This window comes from Terrapene carolina, unplaced genomic scaffold (genome assembly GCF_002925995.2).
Source record: "Terrapene carolina triunguis isolate 2854851 unplaced genomic scaffold, T_m_triunguis-2.0 Scaffold84, whole genome shotgun sequence".
Lineage (NCBI taxonomy): Eukaryota > Metazoa > Chordata > Testudines > Emydidae > Terrapene > Terrapene triunguis.
The window spans coordinates 10,121,115-10,144,288 of NW_020664435.1; the positions used below are offsets into that span (position 1 = coordinate 10,121,115).

At 41.7% G+C, this 23,174-nt stretch overlaps 1 protein-coding gene across 1 annotated transcript in view; it reads right to left on the reverse strand.

Moving 5' to 3' along the window:
* Positions 1-23,174, reverse strand: part of KCNH8 (potassium voltage-gated channel subfamily H member 8) — a 364,361-nt gene that overhangs the window by 117,555 nt on the left and 223,632 nt on the right. Inside the window, exons 6-7 of the mRNA XM_024197376.1 lie at positions 13,305-13,462; positions 5,287-5,494 (exon numbers count right to left, since the gene is read on the reverse strand). Coding sequence (XP_024053144.1) covers positions 5,287-5,494; positions 13,305-13,462 — 366 coding nt within the window. The remainder of the gene's footprint in view (positions 1-5,286; positions 5,495-13,304; positions 13,463-23,174) is intronic.

Below are 23,174 nucleotides of genomic sequence, written 5' to 3' on the forward strand. Positions count from 1 at the left end.
CACTGAGCCGCAGGGGGAGGGACCACTCTCTAAACCCAGGTGGGCAGAGCCAGGCAATGCTTGCCCCTCCCACCCAAAGTCAAGAGGTGGGACGGGAAGTATAAAGGGCGAGTCCTGGAGCTCAGTTGGGCTGCAGCCATCAGAGGAAACAGACACCTTCTGCCCACTCCCGAGCCTGGAGACCGAAGAGGAGCTCCGCCAAGCTGAGGACTGGCCAGAGTGGCTGGAGTCGCCAGCAGACCGAGACATTGAGGAGTCGCTGGGACGGCCACTGGCTACCAATCCTGAGGAGTCGGAGGACACTCAATGGATCCAGTACAACCTGAGAGGAGGGTAGGAAGTGGCTCAGGGGTAGCTGACCTCAGTCTGGCTGCATTGCTGCCTAACCTGCAGTTAGCGTATTGCAGCTGGATTCCCCATTGACCCAGTGGTGGAACACTCCACCACTGTTAGGGCCCTGGCCTGGGGCCCGGTGGAGTGGGGTGGGCCCAGGTCCACCTAGCCCCTGCCATCCCACCTCTGGGTTGGCAGTCTCCCATCTCTAGGCCAAAAGGCCCTCATTTGTCAGCCATCTGCCGGAGCTAGGACGCCTGACCCTTTGCTTCTCTGTCCTGATAACAGGCCAGAACCAGACTGTTTGTTGCCCCGCCCTGCCTGAAGGTCTGGGTTCAGAGACTCTTTTGCTGCACTGCCCTGACTACTGGCCAGAGCCATAGATAGCAGAGCCCTGAACAAATTTCCTGACTGTGGGCGATGTCCACTGATGTAGTGAGGCAAGACAGCTTCCCACTGAGCCAGAGCGGGAGGACCACCACTAACGCACTACATTGCCACATTAGCACTAATCAGATTTCACAGGGAGCTCAAAATCTAGCATCCTGTCTTATCAGCAAATAACTTGCATGCGTAAAAAAACCAATGTGGTTACACAAATCTGGCTGAGGGCAGAATATAGCCCACTGTTCTAATATATGGAGAATGGATATGTTCAGGTAGAGATTTGATGTACATTTTATGGAAGGTGACTTAGTCCTTGTTTGAGTCTTTCTGAGCCCATTGTTTTCCAACAATTCTAATACTTTAAATAGTTTTCCTTTTAAAAACCCTTATACTAAATTATTACATATAACATATGGAGAGAAGCTTGGCAATGCTGCTCGTGACAGATGTGAAGCTGATATGTAATAATGTTATGAACGCTGTATGTGACCTGGTCTTTGAGGGGGTAACGGAATGTTTATTATGTGTCTGTGTAAGCTACTGAACTGTCTCTATGCCCAGAGTCTGGATCAGGCCTTTTCCCCTCTGGGCTTCATTTACTGGTGGTGCTGGCAATCTTCAGAAAAATCCCCAAAATAAATAGTTCAACATTAATTCAACAGCTGCACAATTCCCCTGATCCAGGGCTTCCTTGCCAGAGTTTACATGCCTCTGGCAGCTCTTCCTCAGTCCCCAAAGAGGCTGTCTGCCTGAAAATCTCCCCCCCCCCCACACACCCCACTCCCAGAGCCAACCTGCTTCCTATAGCAAGCCTCCTCAGTTCAACCTTTATAGGTATCACCTGACCTCTTCCCTGCTGGGTCGGATTATCCCCTCTACCAGGCCCAAACACCGGTCCTTAATGGCACTCCGCCTAGAACAGAGCGGGCTAGCCCCAGGCCCACTAGCTCTAAAAAGGGCAGCCTCTAATACTTGAATTCAATAGGGTCTATACAGGAAGACAACAAAATAGCTTCCCAAATAGGAACACCGAAGCACACACTTAAAAGACAGTGGCATCCTTCCAGTCTCTAGGGGGAAGTGACACGGCTCTTTTGTCAGGCTGGGAGTCTAGAGATCAAAAGGGTTATAAAGAATTAAAAAGTTGTGTTGATCCCTGCAAAGGGTGGTGAGTCACCAGGAGCTGTCCAGGGAGCATCAGTGAGCTCTGACAGGGAGACAAGCTGACAGAAAGAGGCTCTGTGGGACAGTGTATAGGAAGCTAGTTCTTCCTCTGTCCCCACATGGAAGATGGTTAAACACCTGGTAAGCCAGACACATGTGTAGTGGGCTATACTGTTTTTATGCTACGTTTTCTAGAAATGCTTCTGTTCTAAATAAATGCTATTTTACTTTAAGGAGGCTGTTTGGTCTCTAATTACCATGGTCATTGCCCCCAGAGAGCACAGAACTGCAGGGGCTGAACCTAAAGCTATGCCTATATTTATGGCTGCATGTAGACAACAGACGCTACACATGTAGGTACGTGCCACAGGCTGCATCCACACTTGTCACTGTGGTGTATTGCTACACACTGCAGTGAAAGGCTCCAGCAGCTCTTCGCTGCAGGACTCAGCAGGACACTACACTGCAACGGCGTAGACATGGGAGGGACTGCTTGGGTGTGTAGAGAGCCGTATGGAGTATATACCCTGCGGGTTCGGGAGTATAGGGCACTCTACTCACCTAAGTTGTGCCTCACAGTCTATTTATAACAGCGCTAGTTGGGCGTGCAGTCTGTGTATTGCACACACCGCCATAAGTGTAGATATACCTTTAGTCAGGCCAGCTGAGGCAATTGTGGTTAGTACCTGGACACTGCCACCTAGGACCCTGTCAGAGTGGGAGAATCACATAATTGATATGAAGTGATGGCCCATGGCCTGAGACTGTAGGGGGGGTGCACTCAATGGGAATCAGAGGGCAGTTTGCCTGGTAACTGAGACAGTGCTAAGTGTGTTTGAATAAACTAACTTTTAGAGCCTAAACCCGCTGACAATGTCCTTGGAAGGCTGTTTAATATGCCTGTTGAGCACGACTTTTTTCCTTATTTTTTTTTCTGCTGTGAATGTGTGGCCAATTCAAACACAGTGGGCTTTCTTTGTATCTCCCGGTCTTCTGCTACAGCTTTGTGAGGTTTCTGCACTGCACTTTGTGAGGAGCTCATTAGCCAGCCCCAGTAGCCGTTTTTTACAAACAAATTCATGACAAAGAGGAAGAAAACATGAACAATAGACAAGCATGACAGAGAATCAGACAGGATTTTGGTAGCCTCACGGTAAGCTGGAGAGGTACGGTGATTAGGTGTTCCTCTCCCTGACTTTCTCCCTCCAACTTCCTCAGTTAGTTCTAGGTCAGGCATTTTTAACCTTCTCACTAGTTTTCCCATCAGCCATTCCTCTTGCAGCAACTTTTAAAGAAGGGTGGGGGGAGAGACATGCAAGGAGACAAGAAAAGGACCTGATGTTTGAGCTAGAGCCAACTTTTCTGTACTCTTGGTCCCTGCTGTTTGTATACTTCCCTCACCAAACATTTTCCTGAGCAGGCATTTGAAAGGGAATGAGTCCTATATTCCTCTATCAGATATGATTATTGTGTCGAGTAGGCAACAGGCCTTTCTTACAAACAACAAAAACACATCTAAAATACTCACATGCTTCTATTCAGCCCTTTTGTATTTTACAGAACAAATAAAATCAACAGGGTTTACAAGACCCAACCAATTTCACCATTGTCCTCCCCTCTTTCTATTCACCTAGACAAGAACAAAAGGTTTTATGTAAGGTCAAAGGAAAAGACAACTAGGAAGAAAAAAAAACAAGGAAGTGAAGAAAAGAGGTGACTCATGGTTGGCCAGCAAAGAAAAAGGCAGAAGAAATTCTTCTTTGTTCCTCATTCAGAGTGAAGTTAGAATGACATTGAAAGCTGCAGGGTGATAGCTACTGCCTTAAAGAGTGATGTAGTTGCAGTAATACCCAATAACTACCAAACCTCTTCATACTCACATATAACAGTCAGTTAATCACCCAGTTCATAGATGCAAACCCTTATAACTACGTAAATATAATCTAGGGCGGGGGGAAGGAAGGAAGAGTTCCCATCCAATACAACTTTAAAAGCTCCAGAAGTCTTGAACATCACTCAGAAGAAACACAAGATAACCAGTTGAGGAAACTGGCCCTTAGGTTTAACTTGAAAAGTACAGACCTTCCCCATTGACATATTCTTCTCCCCATTCCACACCCTTCCCAAACAAACAAGGCCTTTCACTGGAGAATTTTAGAAAAGAAGCCAGTCCAGGGTCTACTGATTACATTGTGAAGCTACTAAGAACTGGAAGCCTCTCCTGGCTTTCCATGGTTTGCAAACCTCATGAGCTACTGTTTTGGTTTGCAGGATTCAGTGAAGTAGTTTGAATTTCAGACCTTCCACCACCATCTATAATTTAAAATCTTTTCTAACCTCATTCTCCAATTTTTTTGACAAAAAAAATCTAACTAAAGGGAAGCCGGTACATGGTTTTTATCTTTTCATCAGGATTTTTCTATTGACTCTGCCTCCCTGCTCATTTGTCACAGTCTTTGTTTTTCACTCTTCCTACTCTGTGCTCCAGTTTAATCCTTTTTTAAAAATTGGATATCTTCTCAATTCCAAGTGAAACAGGAACTCAAAAATAATGAAATATGCACCAAACTTGCAAATGCTTGACCTCAAGTGGGTCCAAATTTAGGCAGAAAGCATTTCCCCAACCCTAGTGATGAAATGGTTAGTTCCTCACATTCTCTCCTGTAACTTTTTGTGTGCTAGTAGAGTTCACATTTTCAGATCAGGAAAGAGAACAGCTTTAAATGACAGAAACTGGGCCAAATTAATCCCTGGTGACTCCCTGATTTCAATGTCATTATCATAGGGATGAACATGGACCAATACCTATAAATGTTATTGTCCATATACTGTTTCTCTTTTAATGAATGTTTTAAATACCATCATCAGACACATGATTTGGGCAACAAACCCTTGCCACTGGTTTAATGCGCTTCGAGAAAAATAATAAAGTGCTTAAATAAACATTACTAGAAAAACCAAACAAAATAGATTATTTAAAACATCATACATGGAAAACATATTAAAGTACACACTATGTTTTAAAAAGAAAAGGAGACAGTTAAAGGAATGACAGTCTTGTGTTGGAGGTAGGTAGATAAAAATTTACAATTAGGTAAACTCAAAAGAACTTCGCCTCTTAGGAGCAAATATGCAAAATCTTGTTTTATATATAAATCATGTTCATGTTGTAGGTAAACAAATATGGGGTTGAGGAATGGACACTTTGGGTCAAATTTCAGTGGGATTACCTATCCCTTAATCATCAGGCAATTAATTTTAAATATTTACATGTATTAAATATGCCCTGGCTGATAAAATATACCATGTAGTGTTAGCTTTTATAGCCTACAGTATTATAAACTTTAACAACAAGAAAGGAAACACTGGGTGATTTATATATGGTAAAAAACAGACTCTTACCTACATCCCAAGTAACGGGATTATTCTCTTCCATCTCTTTTTTTCCAATGACATACCAAATGCATGCCATCCAGTGAGCAAGCAATGCAAACATAGACATAAGAAGTGTGAGGACAATTGTGCTGTGCTGGGAATAACGATCCAGCTTCTGAAGAAGACGTAAAAGACGCAGCAATCGGACAGTCTTTAGGAGGTGGACAAGGGACACCTAGGAAAATAGATGAAGCAAAAGAATTTTCAGCACTGGTGAAATAAACTAGACAAAGTCGTGGTTTAGTGGAAGGAAGTCCTCTTCCCCCACACAAGTTCTATGAAATTTCCTTGCCACATGCACACACAACTTGGTTACTCAGTGCATGCGTTGAGCTAAGATTTAGATTCACAAGTTCAAACAGTGGCTAAGCCAGTACATTTTTTTAAAACTGAGTGTGTGTGTATATATTTTTTGTTTATCTGACTGCTGCCAAACTGATTTCAAAACACAGATGACATCAATCTTTGGCCTTGCTTTGTGTGCAGCACGAGGCCTTGGGTTTCACTTAAGTATTGCATTTAGGCAAACCCCTCAACCAAAAAACAAAATGAGCTAAACTAACCAAATTTCACGTGGCTCCAACATGAAGAAACAAACTGCCCCATTTTTGTAATAGTGTTTGATTACTGCTAACAAAGAGCCAAACAGTATGATTAAAAAAACCACACTGGGCCAAAGTCAATAGCATTACATGTGGGCAGAGCCGGCTCTAGCGTTGTTGCCACCCCAAGCAGGGAGGGGAAAAAAAAAAAAAAGCCGCGATCGCAAACACGGGATCAGCGGCAATTCGGCAGCAGCTCTAGCGCCCCTTCATTCTATGGCAGCAATTCGGCTGGAGGTCCTTTGCTCCCAGATGAAGTGGCGGTCCCGCAGCCAAATTGCCGCCGAACTGCTGGACGTGCCGCCCCCGTCTTCATTGCTATCCTGGTGCCTGGAGCTGGCCCTGCATGTGGGATAAAAATGACTCAGTAACTAAAGCCTGGATAAAAAGGGGATGAGCGGTTTCTCCTAAGGTGGATATTAGATAAAAACATGGCATGTAGTTTATGCATTGGAAGCAAGAGCACGCTACAGATATTTTGCAGGACAGAGACCAGAGAGAATGTTACAAGCTCTGATATGTCATTTAAGCACACTATTGTGTTGGGGAAGAGAGCAGAGATGGGAGGAGTTATTGCTCCATTGCAAAGGAGAGCTCCATAAGGGATTATGCCTCAGAGAAGGTCCTTGTACTATTTCCACATGATACAGCTTCTTGCTTCAGAGAATGCAATGTGAATTAATCTGATTTTATATTTTTCAATGGATGCAGAAACCAAATAACTTCCAGGAATTGTGAAAATTTGACTCAAGCTTTTAAATCTCCTGCCAAACCCAGAGGATATTCCGGGCCTTCTGCTTACATTTCTTATCATTTGTCATCACTATTTACATTTATTTCATGTAGTCATAGGAATATACACATTTTTAAAGACTCATTCTGTGTCTGTCTTGTGTTGGCTGAAAAACACAAATCAAACTGCATATCTCCCGCTAGTACTTCCAGAACATTTGTATATTACTGTAATGGGTGCTATAAAAAACATGAGCAAATCTTTTCATTTTTGACCATTGTTTTCGTATATTAACCCAGTATGAACTGAAGGCTTTTTGGTTCAATCAACAAAAGTTGACATTCTAAAAGGTTGAATAAAATGGCTCAGTTCACTCAAAAGTAGGCCTAGTTTGGCTGATCAAGTTTGCAACCTGGGCTAAGTTCGGAATGACTAATGAAACCCCAAACCAGCCATGGGCTTTATTCTGTTCCTAGTTACAACTGAGCAAATCCATTGAAGACAATGAAGCTATTTAAATTTACACTGGTGTTACTGACAGCAGAATATGGCCCAATAGATGGATGTGGCACCACTATAAAACATTAACAACTAATCCTTGATATTGATTTACACTGAATGCTTCATTATCCCCTGAACTTTTTACCGGTGCCTTCATTGCCCATTATTTTAATTGTCCCTCAAGAACTTTCGCTCTTTTTCCCATGCTGCCCTCTATACAATGGAGGAAAAATCCACAAAACCACTACAGTATCCTCCTTTAAAATCCTTCCTTAAGGACACAGCGCTGCAATCAATAATATCTGACAACAGCTAGGCAGTCTGTCTGCATACTGAGACTGCTGTTTATTATACCAAACAAACATTTCACTGTCCCCATGTCCTCCTCCCTTCCTTGCATTTGCTTGTTTTAGCCATCTCTTGTCATGTGCTAAGGAGTCAGGGGGATTACTCATGTTTGTAAAGTTAAGCATGTGAGTAAGTGTTTGTAGGACTGTGGTTGACAGCTGTAAAAATCTTTGGGGCAAGAACAGTCCTTTTTGTTATATGTATGTACAGTGCCTAACACAATAAAACCCTCACCTCTAATTGGGGCCTGTACTATAATACAAGCAAATAATGATAATATAGCTGAGATATAGATGCTTAAATTCAGACATAACCATAACTACAGCATGGCAAAAGTTATGTGAAGATTAAAAAAAAATCCCCAGGCATGTCGTCATGTTGCTAAAAAAAATGCTGATTTCCATGTTCATTCATACGTAAATTGTGACTAAATTCTGAACTTTGACCATTTTGTTTTTATAAAAAAAAGAGAACACTACTGGATAATAAACAATAGATGAAACAATACAAAATTTCTTTTTATGATGTCTAGAAAAAAATCATTTTTCTACTTGGGCTAAAAAAAACCCACATCTTGAAATTATGTGAAAATAAATTTGCACATGAGCATAATAAATCTTGTATAATTACACTGAATTTTCTCATTAGTTATTCCAAGTTTTTTTCTTCTATTGTGTTCAATCTGTCATGGAAAGATCTCAGATGAAAGCAGTCAGCTTTATTTTCTCTATAATAAATTTAGAAAGACAAAGTGAAGAATCAGCACTCATACTTGTGCCAGGGTAGATTTGCTCTGTCCATAAATACAATGCTAGCTGAATTTCTACATTCAGTTAATCAATTTAGACTAGCTGGGTTAACCTTTTCTGTTGCAATGACAAAGACAAGAGTTTAGCAAAAGGCAGCATAAGCTGAAAGAATAGCAGGCTTCAGTGCCTCGAACTACTGAGGAGATTAGGGATGAGAAATGAAGTTGCTAAATTTGATACAAAATTGGGAAGGAATTCTCTTGACTCTAATCTAATCCTCAGGATGACCAGCAGGAGGTGCCACTGTGGTGAGTCACGCCCTATCACAGTCACCTCCACTGGGTTAACACCTTAGGGTATGTCTACACTACAGTCCCCATACATCAGCCTCATTTAGACAGAGTCCCTGGCTGATTCTATCATCTCTTCCTCTCTTCTTCAGGGACTGGTTCCCTTCTTTTCTTCCTCGATATCCCATCTTTTGCCTTTTTCTCCTCCCCATTCCCCAGTGCAACAAACCTTTTACTCAACTAGATATCACCACCACTAGCTATTTTGGGTCTTCTCTCATAAGCTCTATCAGGCAACATTTCATCAATAAGTAGCTTCCATCAGATACCCACTCAAGGATAACATACATACTACAGCTACTGCATCCAATCATCTTCTGTATCTCCTATGGTCACTTTTTAGTGCTGCCTCAGTAGGCATCATTGTATTTTTTTCCTAGACCTTATTCCTTAAAAAAAAAAAACCCGGGGGGGGGGGGGCAGGGAGAGGAAACCCATACCAAACTTCCATTTACTCTCTCAGAGAAACTCCACAGTTAGTTGCTAGTTGCTCCAACTTTTGCTAGTGACAGGCTTTTAAAACTAGGTCAACTCCTCCCCCTTGTTAAGGGATACCGGCAAACACTGAATCAAGCCAGACATCTAGAACAAATCACTGAAAAAAAAATCAGGACTGCACCTCCAGCACTGAACACAAAACCACTACTCTCTTTTTTCAGGCCAAACTCCCACAGAAACTCTGGTAGCTGTTCGTCTTGCACCAGGGATAGTCATTTACCCTAGAACAAATGGTGTGCAAAATGAGTGTAGAATACTACTACTGGTGTAATATTCAGATTTCTGATTTGGTAGCACTTAACACCAATTTTGCACAGAGGTAAATAACTATACAAAGTGCAAAGCAGTGGGGCATTTATGCCCTTGGATAAAAACATGGAGGTGTTTGGGGAGACAGTGAGTGCACAAGATTAAAAAGTCCTAGGTTTCTCAAAACTAGAAAGGCCACTGCATAATAGAGAGAATTCAGAGAAGAGCCACAAATATGATTAAGGATCTGAATAGACTGACTTAAATGAGAAGATAAGGCTGGCCAATCCTCTGTCATGATATGCTCCTTTGCTCAATTGAGGTGGTTCAAAGGGAGTAAACCTCCCATAACTCCCCTGCTGGGGATACTTAATGTGACCAGATGTCCCGATTTTATAGGGACAGTCCTATATAGGCTTTGTCTTAGATAGGCGCCTATTACCCTCAACCCCCTGTCCAGATTTTTCACACTTGCTATCTGGTCATCCTAGAGATAACCCTAACTGATGGCAGCATCCCCCAGCTGGCATAGAGTCAACACAGCTAGCTCCTACAACTCCCTTTTTGCAACCCTGATGCAAAGGGTATGTGAAGGGTGGGGAGGAGATACTTCCCCAACCACCAGTAAGTGGACAAGTCCTCGAGTCAGGCTCCACAATGCACAAGCCAATGGAGCTGGGTCAGGACAAGGGTGGAAACGTAAGCTGCACCTTGTAAAAAGATGAAACATCTTATTTCATCCCCGGAGCAACTGAGAAGCTGTGACTATGAGTCAATTACTTCCTGGGGCAACACAGCTAAACACTGTCCCTTACTCAGGGCTCAGAGCTATGGCTCACTACCTATCTTATGGAGAATCACTGGGAGGACTATTTCAGTGGCCTACTAAGTTATTAGTTACTGTAATATTGTCCACAGCAACAAATGATAAAAGGAATGATAGGAAGGACAGATCTGAACTAATCAAATTATTATAGCATTTGTATTACTGTGTCGTCTTTAACAGAAAAAATAATTGTTGGAAAATGGTTCTTCCCCACAGAATTCATTATGATAAAGATCCTCCCCAACCCCTGATGCCAACAGTACTAGTTTTAAAAGAAACATTTTATTCAGATTATGGTACAGACTAAAATAGTGATTTGTTCCCTTTTTTTTTAAATAATCCTTGAAGAAAAGGCTTTGGAATGGCTCATTCAGAAAAAAGTTGCAATGTAAATTTCTGACTGGAAATAAAATTCATTGACATTCATGCTGGTTGGCACAATTATAATGCATTGAGCTAAACTGGATTGGTAGCTTAATGAACTAGTATGCCTACTATTTGTAGAAACTGTGATATGAAAACCTGGACCCATTGACTGAGCTGGGATTAAAATTACAGCACAAGCATCAGACTGTCTGTTCTTAATATGCCAGACGGGCTGAGAAGGGAGGTTAGCTAAGGAGAGGGAATTAAAAGAGAATAAAAATGAAGAATGTATTTTATAGAAGAGGATTCCAACATGGGTCAACAAATTCAGTTTAAATAAAACTTTGCTACATGTGAAAGTCATCATAAATTAAATGAAATTCTTCATTTATGGCAGATACCATAATGAGGATTATTGACAGATATTTCAATCTGAATTTTGTTTATGAATTAATATGTAAATATTGTATTTTATTATATTACATTTTATTTTTTGTTCATGAAAAGATATGCATTAATTAAATTAAATTAATTTCATGGGCTTGGCTAGTTTTGCTCTCTAACCTATTCTACCCTCAACCTACATGTGTAATTCTCAATACTAACAAGAGACGTGTGTGTCCATTCCTGGGAGGACAAAAACCTAAGAACTACAAAATGCTAAGCATTAAGCACCCAGTCCTCTTATGTGAAAAACCCACAGGAATGGAAAATCTCTGCTAAAATCTTTCCAAAGTTAGATATTGAGTTTCTGCTGAATGCTCCCCTCTAAGCATAAGTTTATAACCACGTATGAAGTAAAGAGTCTAAATCTGCCACAAGAACTGCAGGCAAATTCTATGGAAACCAGGCCCTCTGCTGAGGATATGGCCCTCACCCTGGTCCTGTCCAGCTCTCTTCTCCCCCCCGAGCCTCTCCATCTGTACGGAACACACCTTCTCAAAGAAATGGTGGAAGAGGTACTGGGCAGAAATTGATGATCTGAAGAGCATTAACTTCCATGTGGACTTCTGAAATGATGATGATTTACACAGTTTGCCCTTGGCTACATTGATAAGTAAGGCATTTTCAGCATCTAGTTCAGATGTATCCATTGCTAACCCCAGTTGCCAGCAGTGGTTAATTTTGCTAAAGTTGGTAAGGCTATAGAGACTTGCAGTTTAGGAAAGAGCTGAATTTCTCATTTAAAAACAAACAGGAAAAAGTCTCAGAAAAGACCATTTTTACACTCTCTTTATACATTACAAAGAAGCAAAAAAGGCACAAGCTCAATTTATTTTGTCTTCACATTCTATCTTTAATACTGCTCAAAATTCTTCTTCGTCTGGCTGACATTTTGTCACTTGGGTAAGAGCCCAACTCACTGTTACATTGTCAGAGGACACTTTGGCTCTGCTTAGTAATTTCCTACAGGCCAAATTCTGATCCCTGTACTCTGGTTTAGTAGCACCTTGCTCCACCAGAAGTCCCACTGAATTCAATAGCACCACTGATGGGCTTCTTGTCAATTTGATGCCTATGGCTGAGCTGTTAAATACATTTCAACAACTGCATTTGATTTATCCCTTTAGTACCTTAGGCCAAAACATTTCACAGTGCTGAAAGAGAAAACAAATTTCAAATAATAGAAATGTAAGATTGGAAAGGACCTCAAGAGGTCATCAAGTCCACCTGCTGTGCTGAGGCAGGACCAAGAAACCATAAGCCATCCCTGACAGGTGTTTGTCCAACCTGTTCTTAAAATCCTCCAGTAATGTGGATTCCAAAACCTCCTCAGGAAGCCTATTCCAGAAAGTTATTCCTAATATTTAACCTAAATCTTCTTTGCTGCAGATTAAGTCCATTACTTCTTGTTCTTCATTCAGTGGACATGGAGAACAATTGATCACTGTCCTCTTTTAACATCCCTTGATATTTGAAAACAGTTTTCAGGTCTTTTTTTTTTTTCTTCTCTCAAGACTAAACATGTGCAGTTTTTTTTCCCTTTCCACATAGGTCAGGGTTTCTAAACCTTTTATCATTTTTATTGCTTTCCTCTCTAGTTTGTCCCCATCTTTCCTAAAGTGTGATCCCAGAACTAGACACAGTACTCCAGCTGAGGCCTCACCAGTGCTGAGTATAGTGGTACAATCACCTCCTGTGTCTTACAGATGACACTACTGTTAATACCCCCAGAATATTAGCCTTTTTTGCAATTGCATCAGATTGTTGACTCTCATTCAATTTATGGTCTATAAACCCAGGCCAGTTTCAGCACTACTAGTTATTCCCCATTTTTTAGTTGTGCATTTGATTTTTCCTTCCTAACTGAAGTATTTTGCATGTCTTTACTGAATTTCATCTTGTCAATTTCAGATCAATTCTCTAATTTGTTAAGGTTACTTTGAATTCTAATCCTGTCTGCCAAAGTGCTTGCAACTCCTCTCTGCTTGATGTCCTCTGCAAATTTTATAAGCACACTCTCCACTCCATTATCCAAGTCATTAATGAAAGTATTGAATAGTACCAGACCCTGGACTGACCCTTGAGGGACCCTACTAAATATACCCTCCTAGTTTGACAGCCAACAGTTGATGACTGCTCTTTCAACCAGTTCTTTCAACTAGTTGTGCACCCCCCTTATAGTAATTTAATCTAGACCACATTTCCCTAGTTTGCTTATGAGAATATAACAATTCCCCCTCCCCACTGAAAAAAAAGCTGATTTGCAAAAATGGCCCCTTGAGATAAACACTGTTAATAGAATGCAAGTATAGTACTCACCACAGTGACATTAAAAGCATAAAGGAGATCAAAGGGAAGTGCAGCAATTAAATCAATGATGAACCAGGTAGTCACATAGTGGATACAAATAGATCTTGCTTCAAATATAACTTGGCCAGACTTGCTGACATAGGTTGTTCGGAAATTTAAAATAATATCTGCTTGACAAAGAGAAGAAACAGAGTTAGACACAGGTACTTCCTGCTTCAAATGGACTGCAGTGTCAATCAGGACAATAAGTCTATTTTCCAAATGCTTGGTAAGAAAGACTCAGGGTCATATTTTGAAGTCCTTGCTCAGTTTTCCTTTAATCCTTACTACAGGCCTGATCCTACAAACACTTATGTACTTTACATACCTACCTAGTCTCATTGAACCAGTCACAGGAGTAAAGTTACTCATATGTCAGTGTATAAAGGAATGGGCCCTAGGGCATTATTTGCATCGATTTCAAAGGGAGCTTTTATTGAATAAAAAAAAATAAAGAAAAGCCTCTGAATCCAAACCTAACATTTTTCTTTAATGGATCACATAGTCTCATTGTAATAGCTGTGCCCGTCACTGAGAAAAATGAAGCCACAATGCATGTAATTCAATTACTTTAAAATATTCTTTTACTAATTACAGGGGGGAAACAATTCTTTTTAATTTAAAAAAAAAATCTAATTTATTACAACTTTCTGCTATAACTGCCCAACACAGGATTCCAAAAGAAATATCCTCTTCAACAGTAAGCACTTGTTCAAAATAGAAAAGTGCTGAGCCATCTGAAAAGAATTGGCTGGTGGGGTACGTTGGAGAGATATCAGAAGCAATATGAATTATTTGGTGGCTTGTGCACTTTGTGTGTTTCCTTTTCATTGTTTAAGGCTGCATGTCTGTCAACACAGAGATTTTTTTGACATGGCATGCTAAAACACGTTCCATTTCAAATAAGAGTTCAGATCTTGACAGTTCAGTCTCAAATTATTTTCACTTCCCAAAAGACGAGGGCCATATCTTGCCCTTGAGCTATGCACATAGCTCCTACTGATGCCAACGAGAGCTACTGGTATAACTTCTACTGTTCTCAAAGGAGCACTGCCACAGATTTAGGGTATTATTATTTTATTTTTACAGCACCAGAAATGTGCATGGTGCTTTAAGAATTCTGAGGGGCCTCCCATAAAAGAGAACTGTGTGGCCCCAAGTACAAAGGGACAGTAGAGTGGCAGGGCTGGCTTTCTCCCTGTGAAGACAAAGGGATACAGGGTGGCTTATCTCTGTGGCCTGGTAGGCTAGACCTCAGTGGGTTTTCTTGGTTGTTTAGGTTCTGTAGACAATCTCCATATGTCAGTCCACTACGAACAAACTAAATTACACAGGTATGCTCACTTTTATTGTCAAGTCACAAAAACACAAAATACCAGTGGTTAGTATCTCTTGAGTTATCAGGCAATTTTGCTCTAAAATATCAGTATTTCTTTTCCCTATATACATGTAGCTTGTATATTGGGTAGGGCAGTTGTGAAACAAAATTGCACCAACCCAATAAACTATATGAAAAAGTTATAAAGATAGGCTGTAAGTACGTCTTGAATTTTATCGTTCATACTTACATACTCAGTACTCTCCCCCCCTCACACTCCCACACCTCATACTCCCCTTTCCCCCAATATTTTAACTTTTATTTTTCTTAGCTCCCATTGAGAGGATTGTTCTGTAGTTGGCTCTCTTGTTTTATAGGGAGCTTTCAGGAATTAAACACTTTTCCTCCACAGCATGCACATGGAGCATCACGTGCTTGTAATTCCTAATTCCTGATAAACTGTTTATCTCTGCCTTTTTAATTCAGTCCATCACAGTTGTATGCAACATCCGGCATGCTTGAGCAAACAAAGAGAAACAAACTCCTCTCAGATGTCAAAGTTGAAGTGTAGATTTCCAATGCTCAATGCATAAAGCAGCATTACTAGCAAAGCTATAAAAGACTACCAGGTGAGCTTTACCCCAACATGTTATATGAAAGCCCACAGATAAATACATGGACAACAGAAAAGCAAAACTGGACAGTTAAAAGTTTTCCTCCCCTGCTTTGATTTATTTGAAAGCTCTGCAATTAGAAAATCAAGAACGATTATATTTGACTGCTGAGGAATTAGTAGGTAGATCTGCTTTTCACTAACGTGAGTGCCAAAGGGAAAACAATTAAACATTTATATTAGCTTAAAGGTTTCTTCTTTAAATACATCAAAACAATTAGAAATCTGTGCAGAGGCAAAATAATTACGCATTTATGTGGTGTTACAGGTTTCTATTTAAATACATCAAAATAGGTAGCAGGGAAATATTTGAGCCAAACAGCTACTAACCACGGTATTAAAACCTATAATTTAAGGGGGACTGATATAGGTTGTACCTCTCTGGTATCCCCTGTGGGGGATGTGTGTAGAGGGCACTCTCTTGCCTTGGACATTCTTCTCTGGATGGCATCATGATTGTTGTCTGGTTTCTAGACTTGGGGTACAGCTCTCCAGCTGTACGTGTTAGGGAGAGGAGACTGGGGTTGGGTCAAAGTAGTCCAAAAGAAAAAGGTAAAATACTTCCACAGCCTACAAAAAGGCCTGGGCCTCCATGGTCTCATACAGGATAAAAGGCCAATAGACCTTGAGAGAAAGGTCTGGGCTCCTTATCCCTTGTGTGTACAAACTGTAAGAGTTTTGACAGAGTTTTAATATCTTTGCTGAGCCAAAATGGGTAAAAAAATGGCAGGGGATTATTATAACCTAAACAAATTTCATATAAGAAGTGTTGATGAAAGCAAGCACAAAACAAAGAGTACGTATTGAGTTTGTGTAGTTAGATGATTTCCTAGGGTTTTTATGAGGTTACAAATTAGAATAGCAAGGGACTTACTATTCTTGAAATGGTAAGAAATTCCTATCAGACACTATCTTGACTGCACATTTTAATGGGACAATGACAATTGATCATGCTCTTTCTAGACATTTTAGAGAGACTCACAAGTACTTTATTTGATTGAAAAGACAGTATTTTAGCCTTTGAACTTTGAGGGAATTTTCTCATACATCCAAACAATCACCAAGGAATCTAAAGATCGGACCTGGAACCATGAGAAATCATACCATAACTCCAATACAGACTGTATCCTAAGCAACCTTTAGGATGTAAAGTTTGTGATTCCTGCTACCCTCCTCCACTGTGTGTCATTTCATCCCATCCTATTTTCTCCCTCTTTCTGATTTGTCTCTGTGTGTCTTCTGTTTAATTGCTTCCAAGCTTAGCCAGCGTTGGAAGTGACATAGTTCTATAATGAGAAAGACAAGTTGGGTGAGGTAATATCTTTTATTAGACCAACTTCTTTTGGCAGGAGGGACAAGCTTTCAAGCTTCACAGAACTTTTCCTCAGGTCAAACTCTGTGAAGCTCGAAAGATTGTCCCTTCCACCAAAAAAATTTGGTCCAATAAAAAGTATTACCGCACCCACCTTGTCTCTCATCTCCTGGGACCAACAGTGTGCTACAACAACACTGCAAACATATTTCCATAATGTTATTGCTATAACCAGCACAACAGGTAGAGACAGTGTAAGTAGCTTTGTTCAAGTATGAAGGAGAAACAGAGGAGGAAGCCACAACATAGTAGCTAGATGGTATCCTACACCAGGGAAAAGAGTCATGGTCCAGAGGCAGAGGCTAGAGGCCTATTTGTGACTGACCTATGCCTGCAGTATGAGAAGGAGAGGTTGCTCACCTTGTACAATAACTGGAGTTCTTCCACATGTTTGTCCCTATGGATACTTCACTTCAGGTACACATAAGCCCCATGCACCTTTGATAGGAGATTTTTGGTAGCAGTGCCTGTTCAGTCCACACATGCACTGTAGCTATCCTCGTGTGCCATAAGAAGGGCATATAAGGTGTGACAGACTCAGACCAGTGGGGTACAGGAGTCTGGTAGAGAGCAAATATACTGATCACTGGATGAGTAGTTTTCTGTTCCCTGAGTGACCAGAGCAGGGGCTCCACTAGAGTAATCAGGAACCTGCTAGAACCAGTTAAGGCAGGCAGGCTAATTAGAGCCAATTAAGAAGAAGCTGCTAGAATCAATTAAGGCAGGCTAATCAGGGCACCTGGGTTTTAAAAGGAGCTCACTTCAGTTTGTGGTGTGAGTGTGAGTAGCTGGGAGCAAGAGGCGCAAGGAGCTGAGAGGGAGAGGGAGAGGGAGAGGGAGAGGGTGAGGGTGTGCTGTTGGAGGACTGAGGAGCACAAGCGTTATCAGACACCAGGAGGAAGGTCCTGTGGTGAGAATAAGGAAGGTATTTGGAGGAGGCCATGGGGAAGTAGCCCAGGGAGTTGTAGCTGTCATGCAGCTGTTACAGGAGGCACTATAGACAGCTGCAGTCCACAGGGCCCTGGGCTGGAACCTGGAGTAGAGGGCGGGCCTGGGTTCCCCCAAACCTCCCAATTGACCTGGACTGTGGGTTCTTCCAGAGGGGAAGGTCTCTGGGCTGTTCCCCAACCCACATGGTGAATCTCTGAGGCAAGAAAATCCGCCAATAAGCGCAGGACCCACCAAGATAGAGGAGGAACTTTGTCACAAAGGGAATGTTGGATAAGGTGTTCTCGGTTCCTTCTCTACTGCAATGTCTCCTCAAGGCAAGACTCCAAAGCAGAGGGGAAGAAGGGAAGGTACAGGAGCACTCTTGGGGATAAACATCTCAAAGAACTCCAATTACTGTACAAGTTAAGTAACCTCTCTGAGTAATTTCTTTATGGGTTCTTTCCTTCAGGTGACTCCCAAGCAGTACCCTCTTAGAAACTTGATCTAAGATTGTTTGAAAAACAGCTGTTCCAAAGGCAGCTTCTGTCCTGGAGGTGTGAACTAGAGCATAATGCTGTGAGAAAATGTGAGCCAAAGCCCACATGGCACCTCTACAGATTTCTGTTATTGGAACATTCCTCAACAGAGCTACTGATGTAGACTGTGATCTGCTACAAGGGGCCCATAACTCTACAAGGGGGCTTGGAATTTAGCAGCCTCATAATAAGACAGAACACAGCCAGAAACCCATTTGCAGAGTTTTTGGGGAGATGTAGGAGCTCCTTTAATGCTGTCGGCAAAGGAAACAATCAATCAGAGAGAAGCCCTAGATAGAAAGCCAAAGCTCTCCTGGTGTCTAAGATATGAAGAACAGCTTGCTCCCTTGACTGGTGAGGCTTAAGGTAAAAGACTGGGAGTTCAATTTCCTGATTATTATGGAAATCTGAGATTACGTTAGGGGGGAAATAAGGATGTGGTCTAAGAGATATCTTTCCCTATAAAAGACAGTACTGGGGGACTCAGTCTTTAAATTATGTTAATGGCTCAAAAGGAAGTTTCATTAGGGAGCTGAAGACAAGCTGTAGGTACTCCCTGACATGTGGGAAGAGATTTGTTAATCCGTTAATGAATCAAGACATAGCAGTGTGAGCAAGTACTGAAAATCCTTGTACTGCGGGGGTTGAAGGACAGTCCAGAGCTCTTCAAAGCAAAGAGGTAGTCCAAAATATGTGATACTCTGCTGTGTGTACCAGTGGTGGAATCTCTTCCATTTCTGTAGGTATGATTTTCTAGTAGGTGACTTCCTGCTATTCAGTAATACTTCCGGCACTTCACTTAAACAGTACATTCTATTCCTGCCAGCCCTCTAGGAGCCAAGCCTTGAGACACAGAGCAACAAGGTTGGGATAAAGGACCTTCCCCAAGTCTTGGGTCAGAAGGTCAAGTAGTAGTAGTAGACAAAGTGAGGGGTGAGATGAGAGGCAAACTAGATAAAGGAACCAAACTTGTCTCAGCCAGGCTGGTGTTATTAGGACGACTCTGACTTTGTCTTGTCTGATTTTGGTAATGGTTTTGAGCCATCTGAGTCAGATAGGCATATAGAAGTTTTTCTCAACCAAAGAATAAGGAAGGTGTCTCCTAACAAATGAGGACCCAGACCTGCCCTCAAACAGAACCGCTGGCATTTTCTGTTGGTGATGGTGGTGAAGAGGTTCACATCCGGATAATCCCACTAAGAAATACCTTCTTCAGTGTTGAGTTGTTGTACTCCCACTTTGTGATCCTGGCAGAAGTGTCTGCTTAGGTTATTAGCTATCATCTTCTGAAATCCTGGTAGGTATGTGGCCAAGGTGAGGATTTAATGGGATATGCTCAAAGAGTGTGATCTAGTAGACAAGCTCCCCATCCTATCAGGGATACATCTGTGACTATGATCACAGTGAAGGGAGTTGGTGTGAATGGAACTCCTGAACACACTTCATCTAGGTTTGCCCACCAGTTGAGTGATTCCAAAATCTTTCGTGGAATGGACACTATTTTGTCCAGATTGTGTCTATTGGGAGTGCAGACAGTTCTCAATCACACCTGGAAGCAACGGTGATGGTGTGTGCACCCCACACTGGCCTGGCAAGAGCTGAGTGGGGCCAGATGGGTCCAAGCTACTAGTTAGACTGCAAGCCAGGGAGCTAATAGAGGAGGAATGGCCTCACCTGGGCAGGAACAGGCAGGGCCTGTAGAAAATCCGGTAGCTGGTTACAGAGTAGAGGGCAGCAACTAGGGCCGGAGAGTCACTCCCTGGAATGGGGGAGAAGTGTTTGAGGCTGCAGGAAGGCAAGCTGCATAGGCTCCTTGAAAAGAGGGAGTGGAGAAGCTGGTGAACCTGGGGGGAGCCAGTTAGAGAGGAAACAGCAGCAAGGTTAAAAGAAGTACAGAGCTAGGCTGCATGTTATAGGGTCCCTGGGCTGGAACCCAGTGTAGAGGGTGGGCCTGGGTTCCTCTACGAACCACTGGGCAATTGCTCAGGGCACTGGAGATGCCAGCTGGACACCTCATCCCTTCTGGAGAAATCAGTCTTTCTGGGAGGGACTTAGTGACATGGCTGGAGGGCTGAACCACAGACCAGAAGCAGCAGCAAAGTGAGAGAGGCCGCATACAAAGAGAAGACAGGTGGAGGGCCTGCTGGGGAGCATGCAGATAAGAGATTGAGCTGATCCCCAGAGCAACCAGCAGGAGGCACCATGAGTGGAGAGGTTCTCCATCCCAGCAACCAATATATAAACAGGAGTGCAGTGCCCCAAAGGCACAAGCCTCCAGAAGTTCCAGGGATGTTATTGCTGAAGTTTGTGGTCTCATCTGAACTTGGGAAATTAGGTTTGTTTACAGTAACAAATCTGTCTTCTGCTAAGCAAGCCCTGAACATCAGGGTAGCTCATATAAAATCTATTTTCTGAATGGGTGACAATCGGCTTTTTTCCATTGAGTTGTAAGTCTATCCTGTTGAATAGATTTAAGGGCTTCAATACTGCAGAGTGAATTTCTTCGTAAGATCCACCTTTGAGAAACCAGTCGTCTAGGTATGGAAAGATGACTACTCTGAAATGGTGAAGCTGTGCTGCTACTACCGCCATGACCTTGTGAAGACCCTGGGAGAGGTGAAAAGTCCAGAGGGGAGGACTTGATATTGAATGGCCCTGACCAACTATAAACCATACGAAAGCATCTGTGGGCTGGATGGATTGCAATATGAAAATATGCATCTTGGAGGTAGAGAGCTGCAAACCAGTCCCCTGGATCTAAAGATGGTGTGATTGCTGCAAGTGTAACCATCCTGAATTTTTGGCTATGTCTACACAATGCCAGTGTGTAGAGTACAGACACTGCAGTTGTTTCTATACACCACAGTGAAAGGCAGGCTGTGTCCACACTTGTCACTGCAGTGTGTAGCTACATGCAGCAGTGAAAGGCTCTAAAAGCAGGAAAAAGATAAAGCAGCTCCTTGCCACCAAAGCCTTGTTCTGTGGCAAGGAAAGTCTACAAAAATGGGGAGGAAGCAGGATGCTGCATTGCTAACAGTAGCCGTGGAGATGTAGGAGGCACTGCTTGGGTATGTAGAAAGCCATGAGAGTATATATACCCTGGGAGTTCAGGTGTGTAGGGCACTCTACTCTACTTACCTAAGCTATGCCTCACGATCTATACCGATATTTATACCTATTGATACAGATCCATGCAGTGTCTGTATTCTACACGCAGCCATAAGTGGCTTTTGGAAGTTTCCCGAGAGATGATTGCAAGCCAGACGACTCATCGATCACTGCTACAAACCTGATCTAAGGACATTGCAATCATTTGTCATGTATATGATCTTTTAAACATTCCATAACTCTTCTTTTCTTTTTTTATTATTAATAACATCTTTAGTTAGAAGCAACAGAGAGTCCTGTGGCACCTTTAAGACTAACAGATGTACTGGAGCATACGCTGAGGAAAGCTTATGCTCCAGTACATCTGTTAGTCTTAAAGGTGCCACAGGACTCTCTGTTGCTTTTTACAGATCCAGACTAACACTGCTACCCCTCTGAATCTTTAGTTTACTGATTGGCTGACAGCATGATATTTGGGTAAGATCTGAGATACATATCGACCTTGGGACAAGTGTCTGATCCTTTGGGATTGGTAGAACCTCATGTATGGTTAATTGGGTTTTCAATAACCTCTCATCATATAAGACCAGTTTGTCTGAATGGGAACCAAGGGCTGTAATGCTTAAAGGAGACTGCATTTTGTTAAACACTGTAGTGCTACAGAATCTCTTTTGTTATTGGTTTGGTGAATCTAATTATTGAATAAAATACCTGTTTTGGGGGTGTGCCTGTCCTGTTTCTTGCAGTCTGTCCTGAGTGTGGTATTTTTAGCATGGTCCATTCTAGGCATCGGTCACAATTACATCACTCCAAAGAGTGTCACTTTAAAACAGAATTTTTCAGAGCAGCATCACAGCTTGTGTTATGTCGAGGAGATACTAACTCTTGTGAAATATCCTGGGCCTATTTTTTTCTCCACTCACACCACTGAAAATTAGGAGAACTCCAGTGGAGATTACACTGATGTAAGATTGGAATCAGTGAAAGAACAATCTATCCCCAAGTATTCAAAATACAGGTCCCAGCATGGAGCTCCAAACATACCTGTGTTAAATTATTCACCCCTTTGCCAAGTGCTTTTGCTGATTTTATATTATAAATATTTCTCTGTCCTCCCTCTTCATTCATGTTTTTAATCCTGTACCTCAATAACATTTCTCTCTTTGAAAAATGATCCTTGCTTCTAACTGATTTCTCCTTCACTCTAATCAAATCATGTGGTTTCAGACAAAATGCTTTTCCCTTCACTATATTACTGCCTCCTGGACATTTAAAAAAAAATCAATTAATCAATCAATCAGTATTTGTGTTGGAGAAAACAGGGGGAAACAGTTGATACAGCACTTTTCTGATTACCTCAGAACTTGATGCATTACAGTAGCAGTTCATTCCAGTGCATAGCCGCTATGTAAGATGGCACCATTAACTATCTCAGCCTTTACCTGAACAGATTATCTCTCAAAAGAATAAAGCAGCTTGTCATCTGTGTTTCTTTTAAAAGCTCAGCTGTACATGTTGTGGGATTTAGTCTATTGAAATGTCACCTCTTGTACCCAGAACACCATTTTAGAATTGAATTGCCGCCCTATGGCATCAAAGGCTGTCCTGTACATTGTTTTTATGGGAGAAGCAGTGAATATATTTAAACTTATTTATTGTCTTAAATTTTTGAAGAAACATCAGCATAAGTATTTTATAGGTATTTTAATCTGTTCTTTAAAAAAATTTAAAAATAAAATTAGGAAATAAAATGCAATACTATATTATGATAACATTTAGGTTGCAAAACTAAGCACACAATCAGAAAATGCTTTAAATTTAAAGTACATTGCACAACATTAGCTCTGCACCCTCAGGCACACAGTATTTAATTTTTTGATCATTTGTAATCTAAAACATTTTT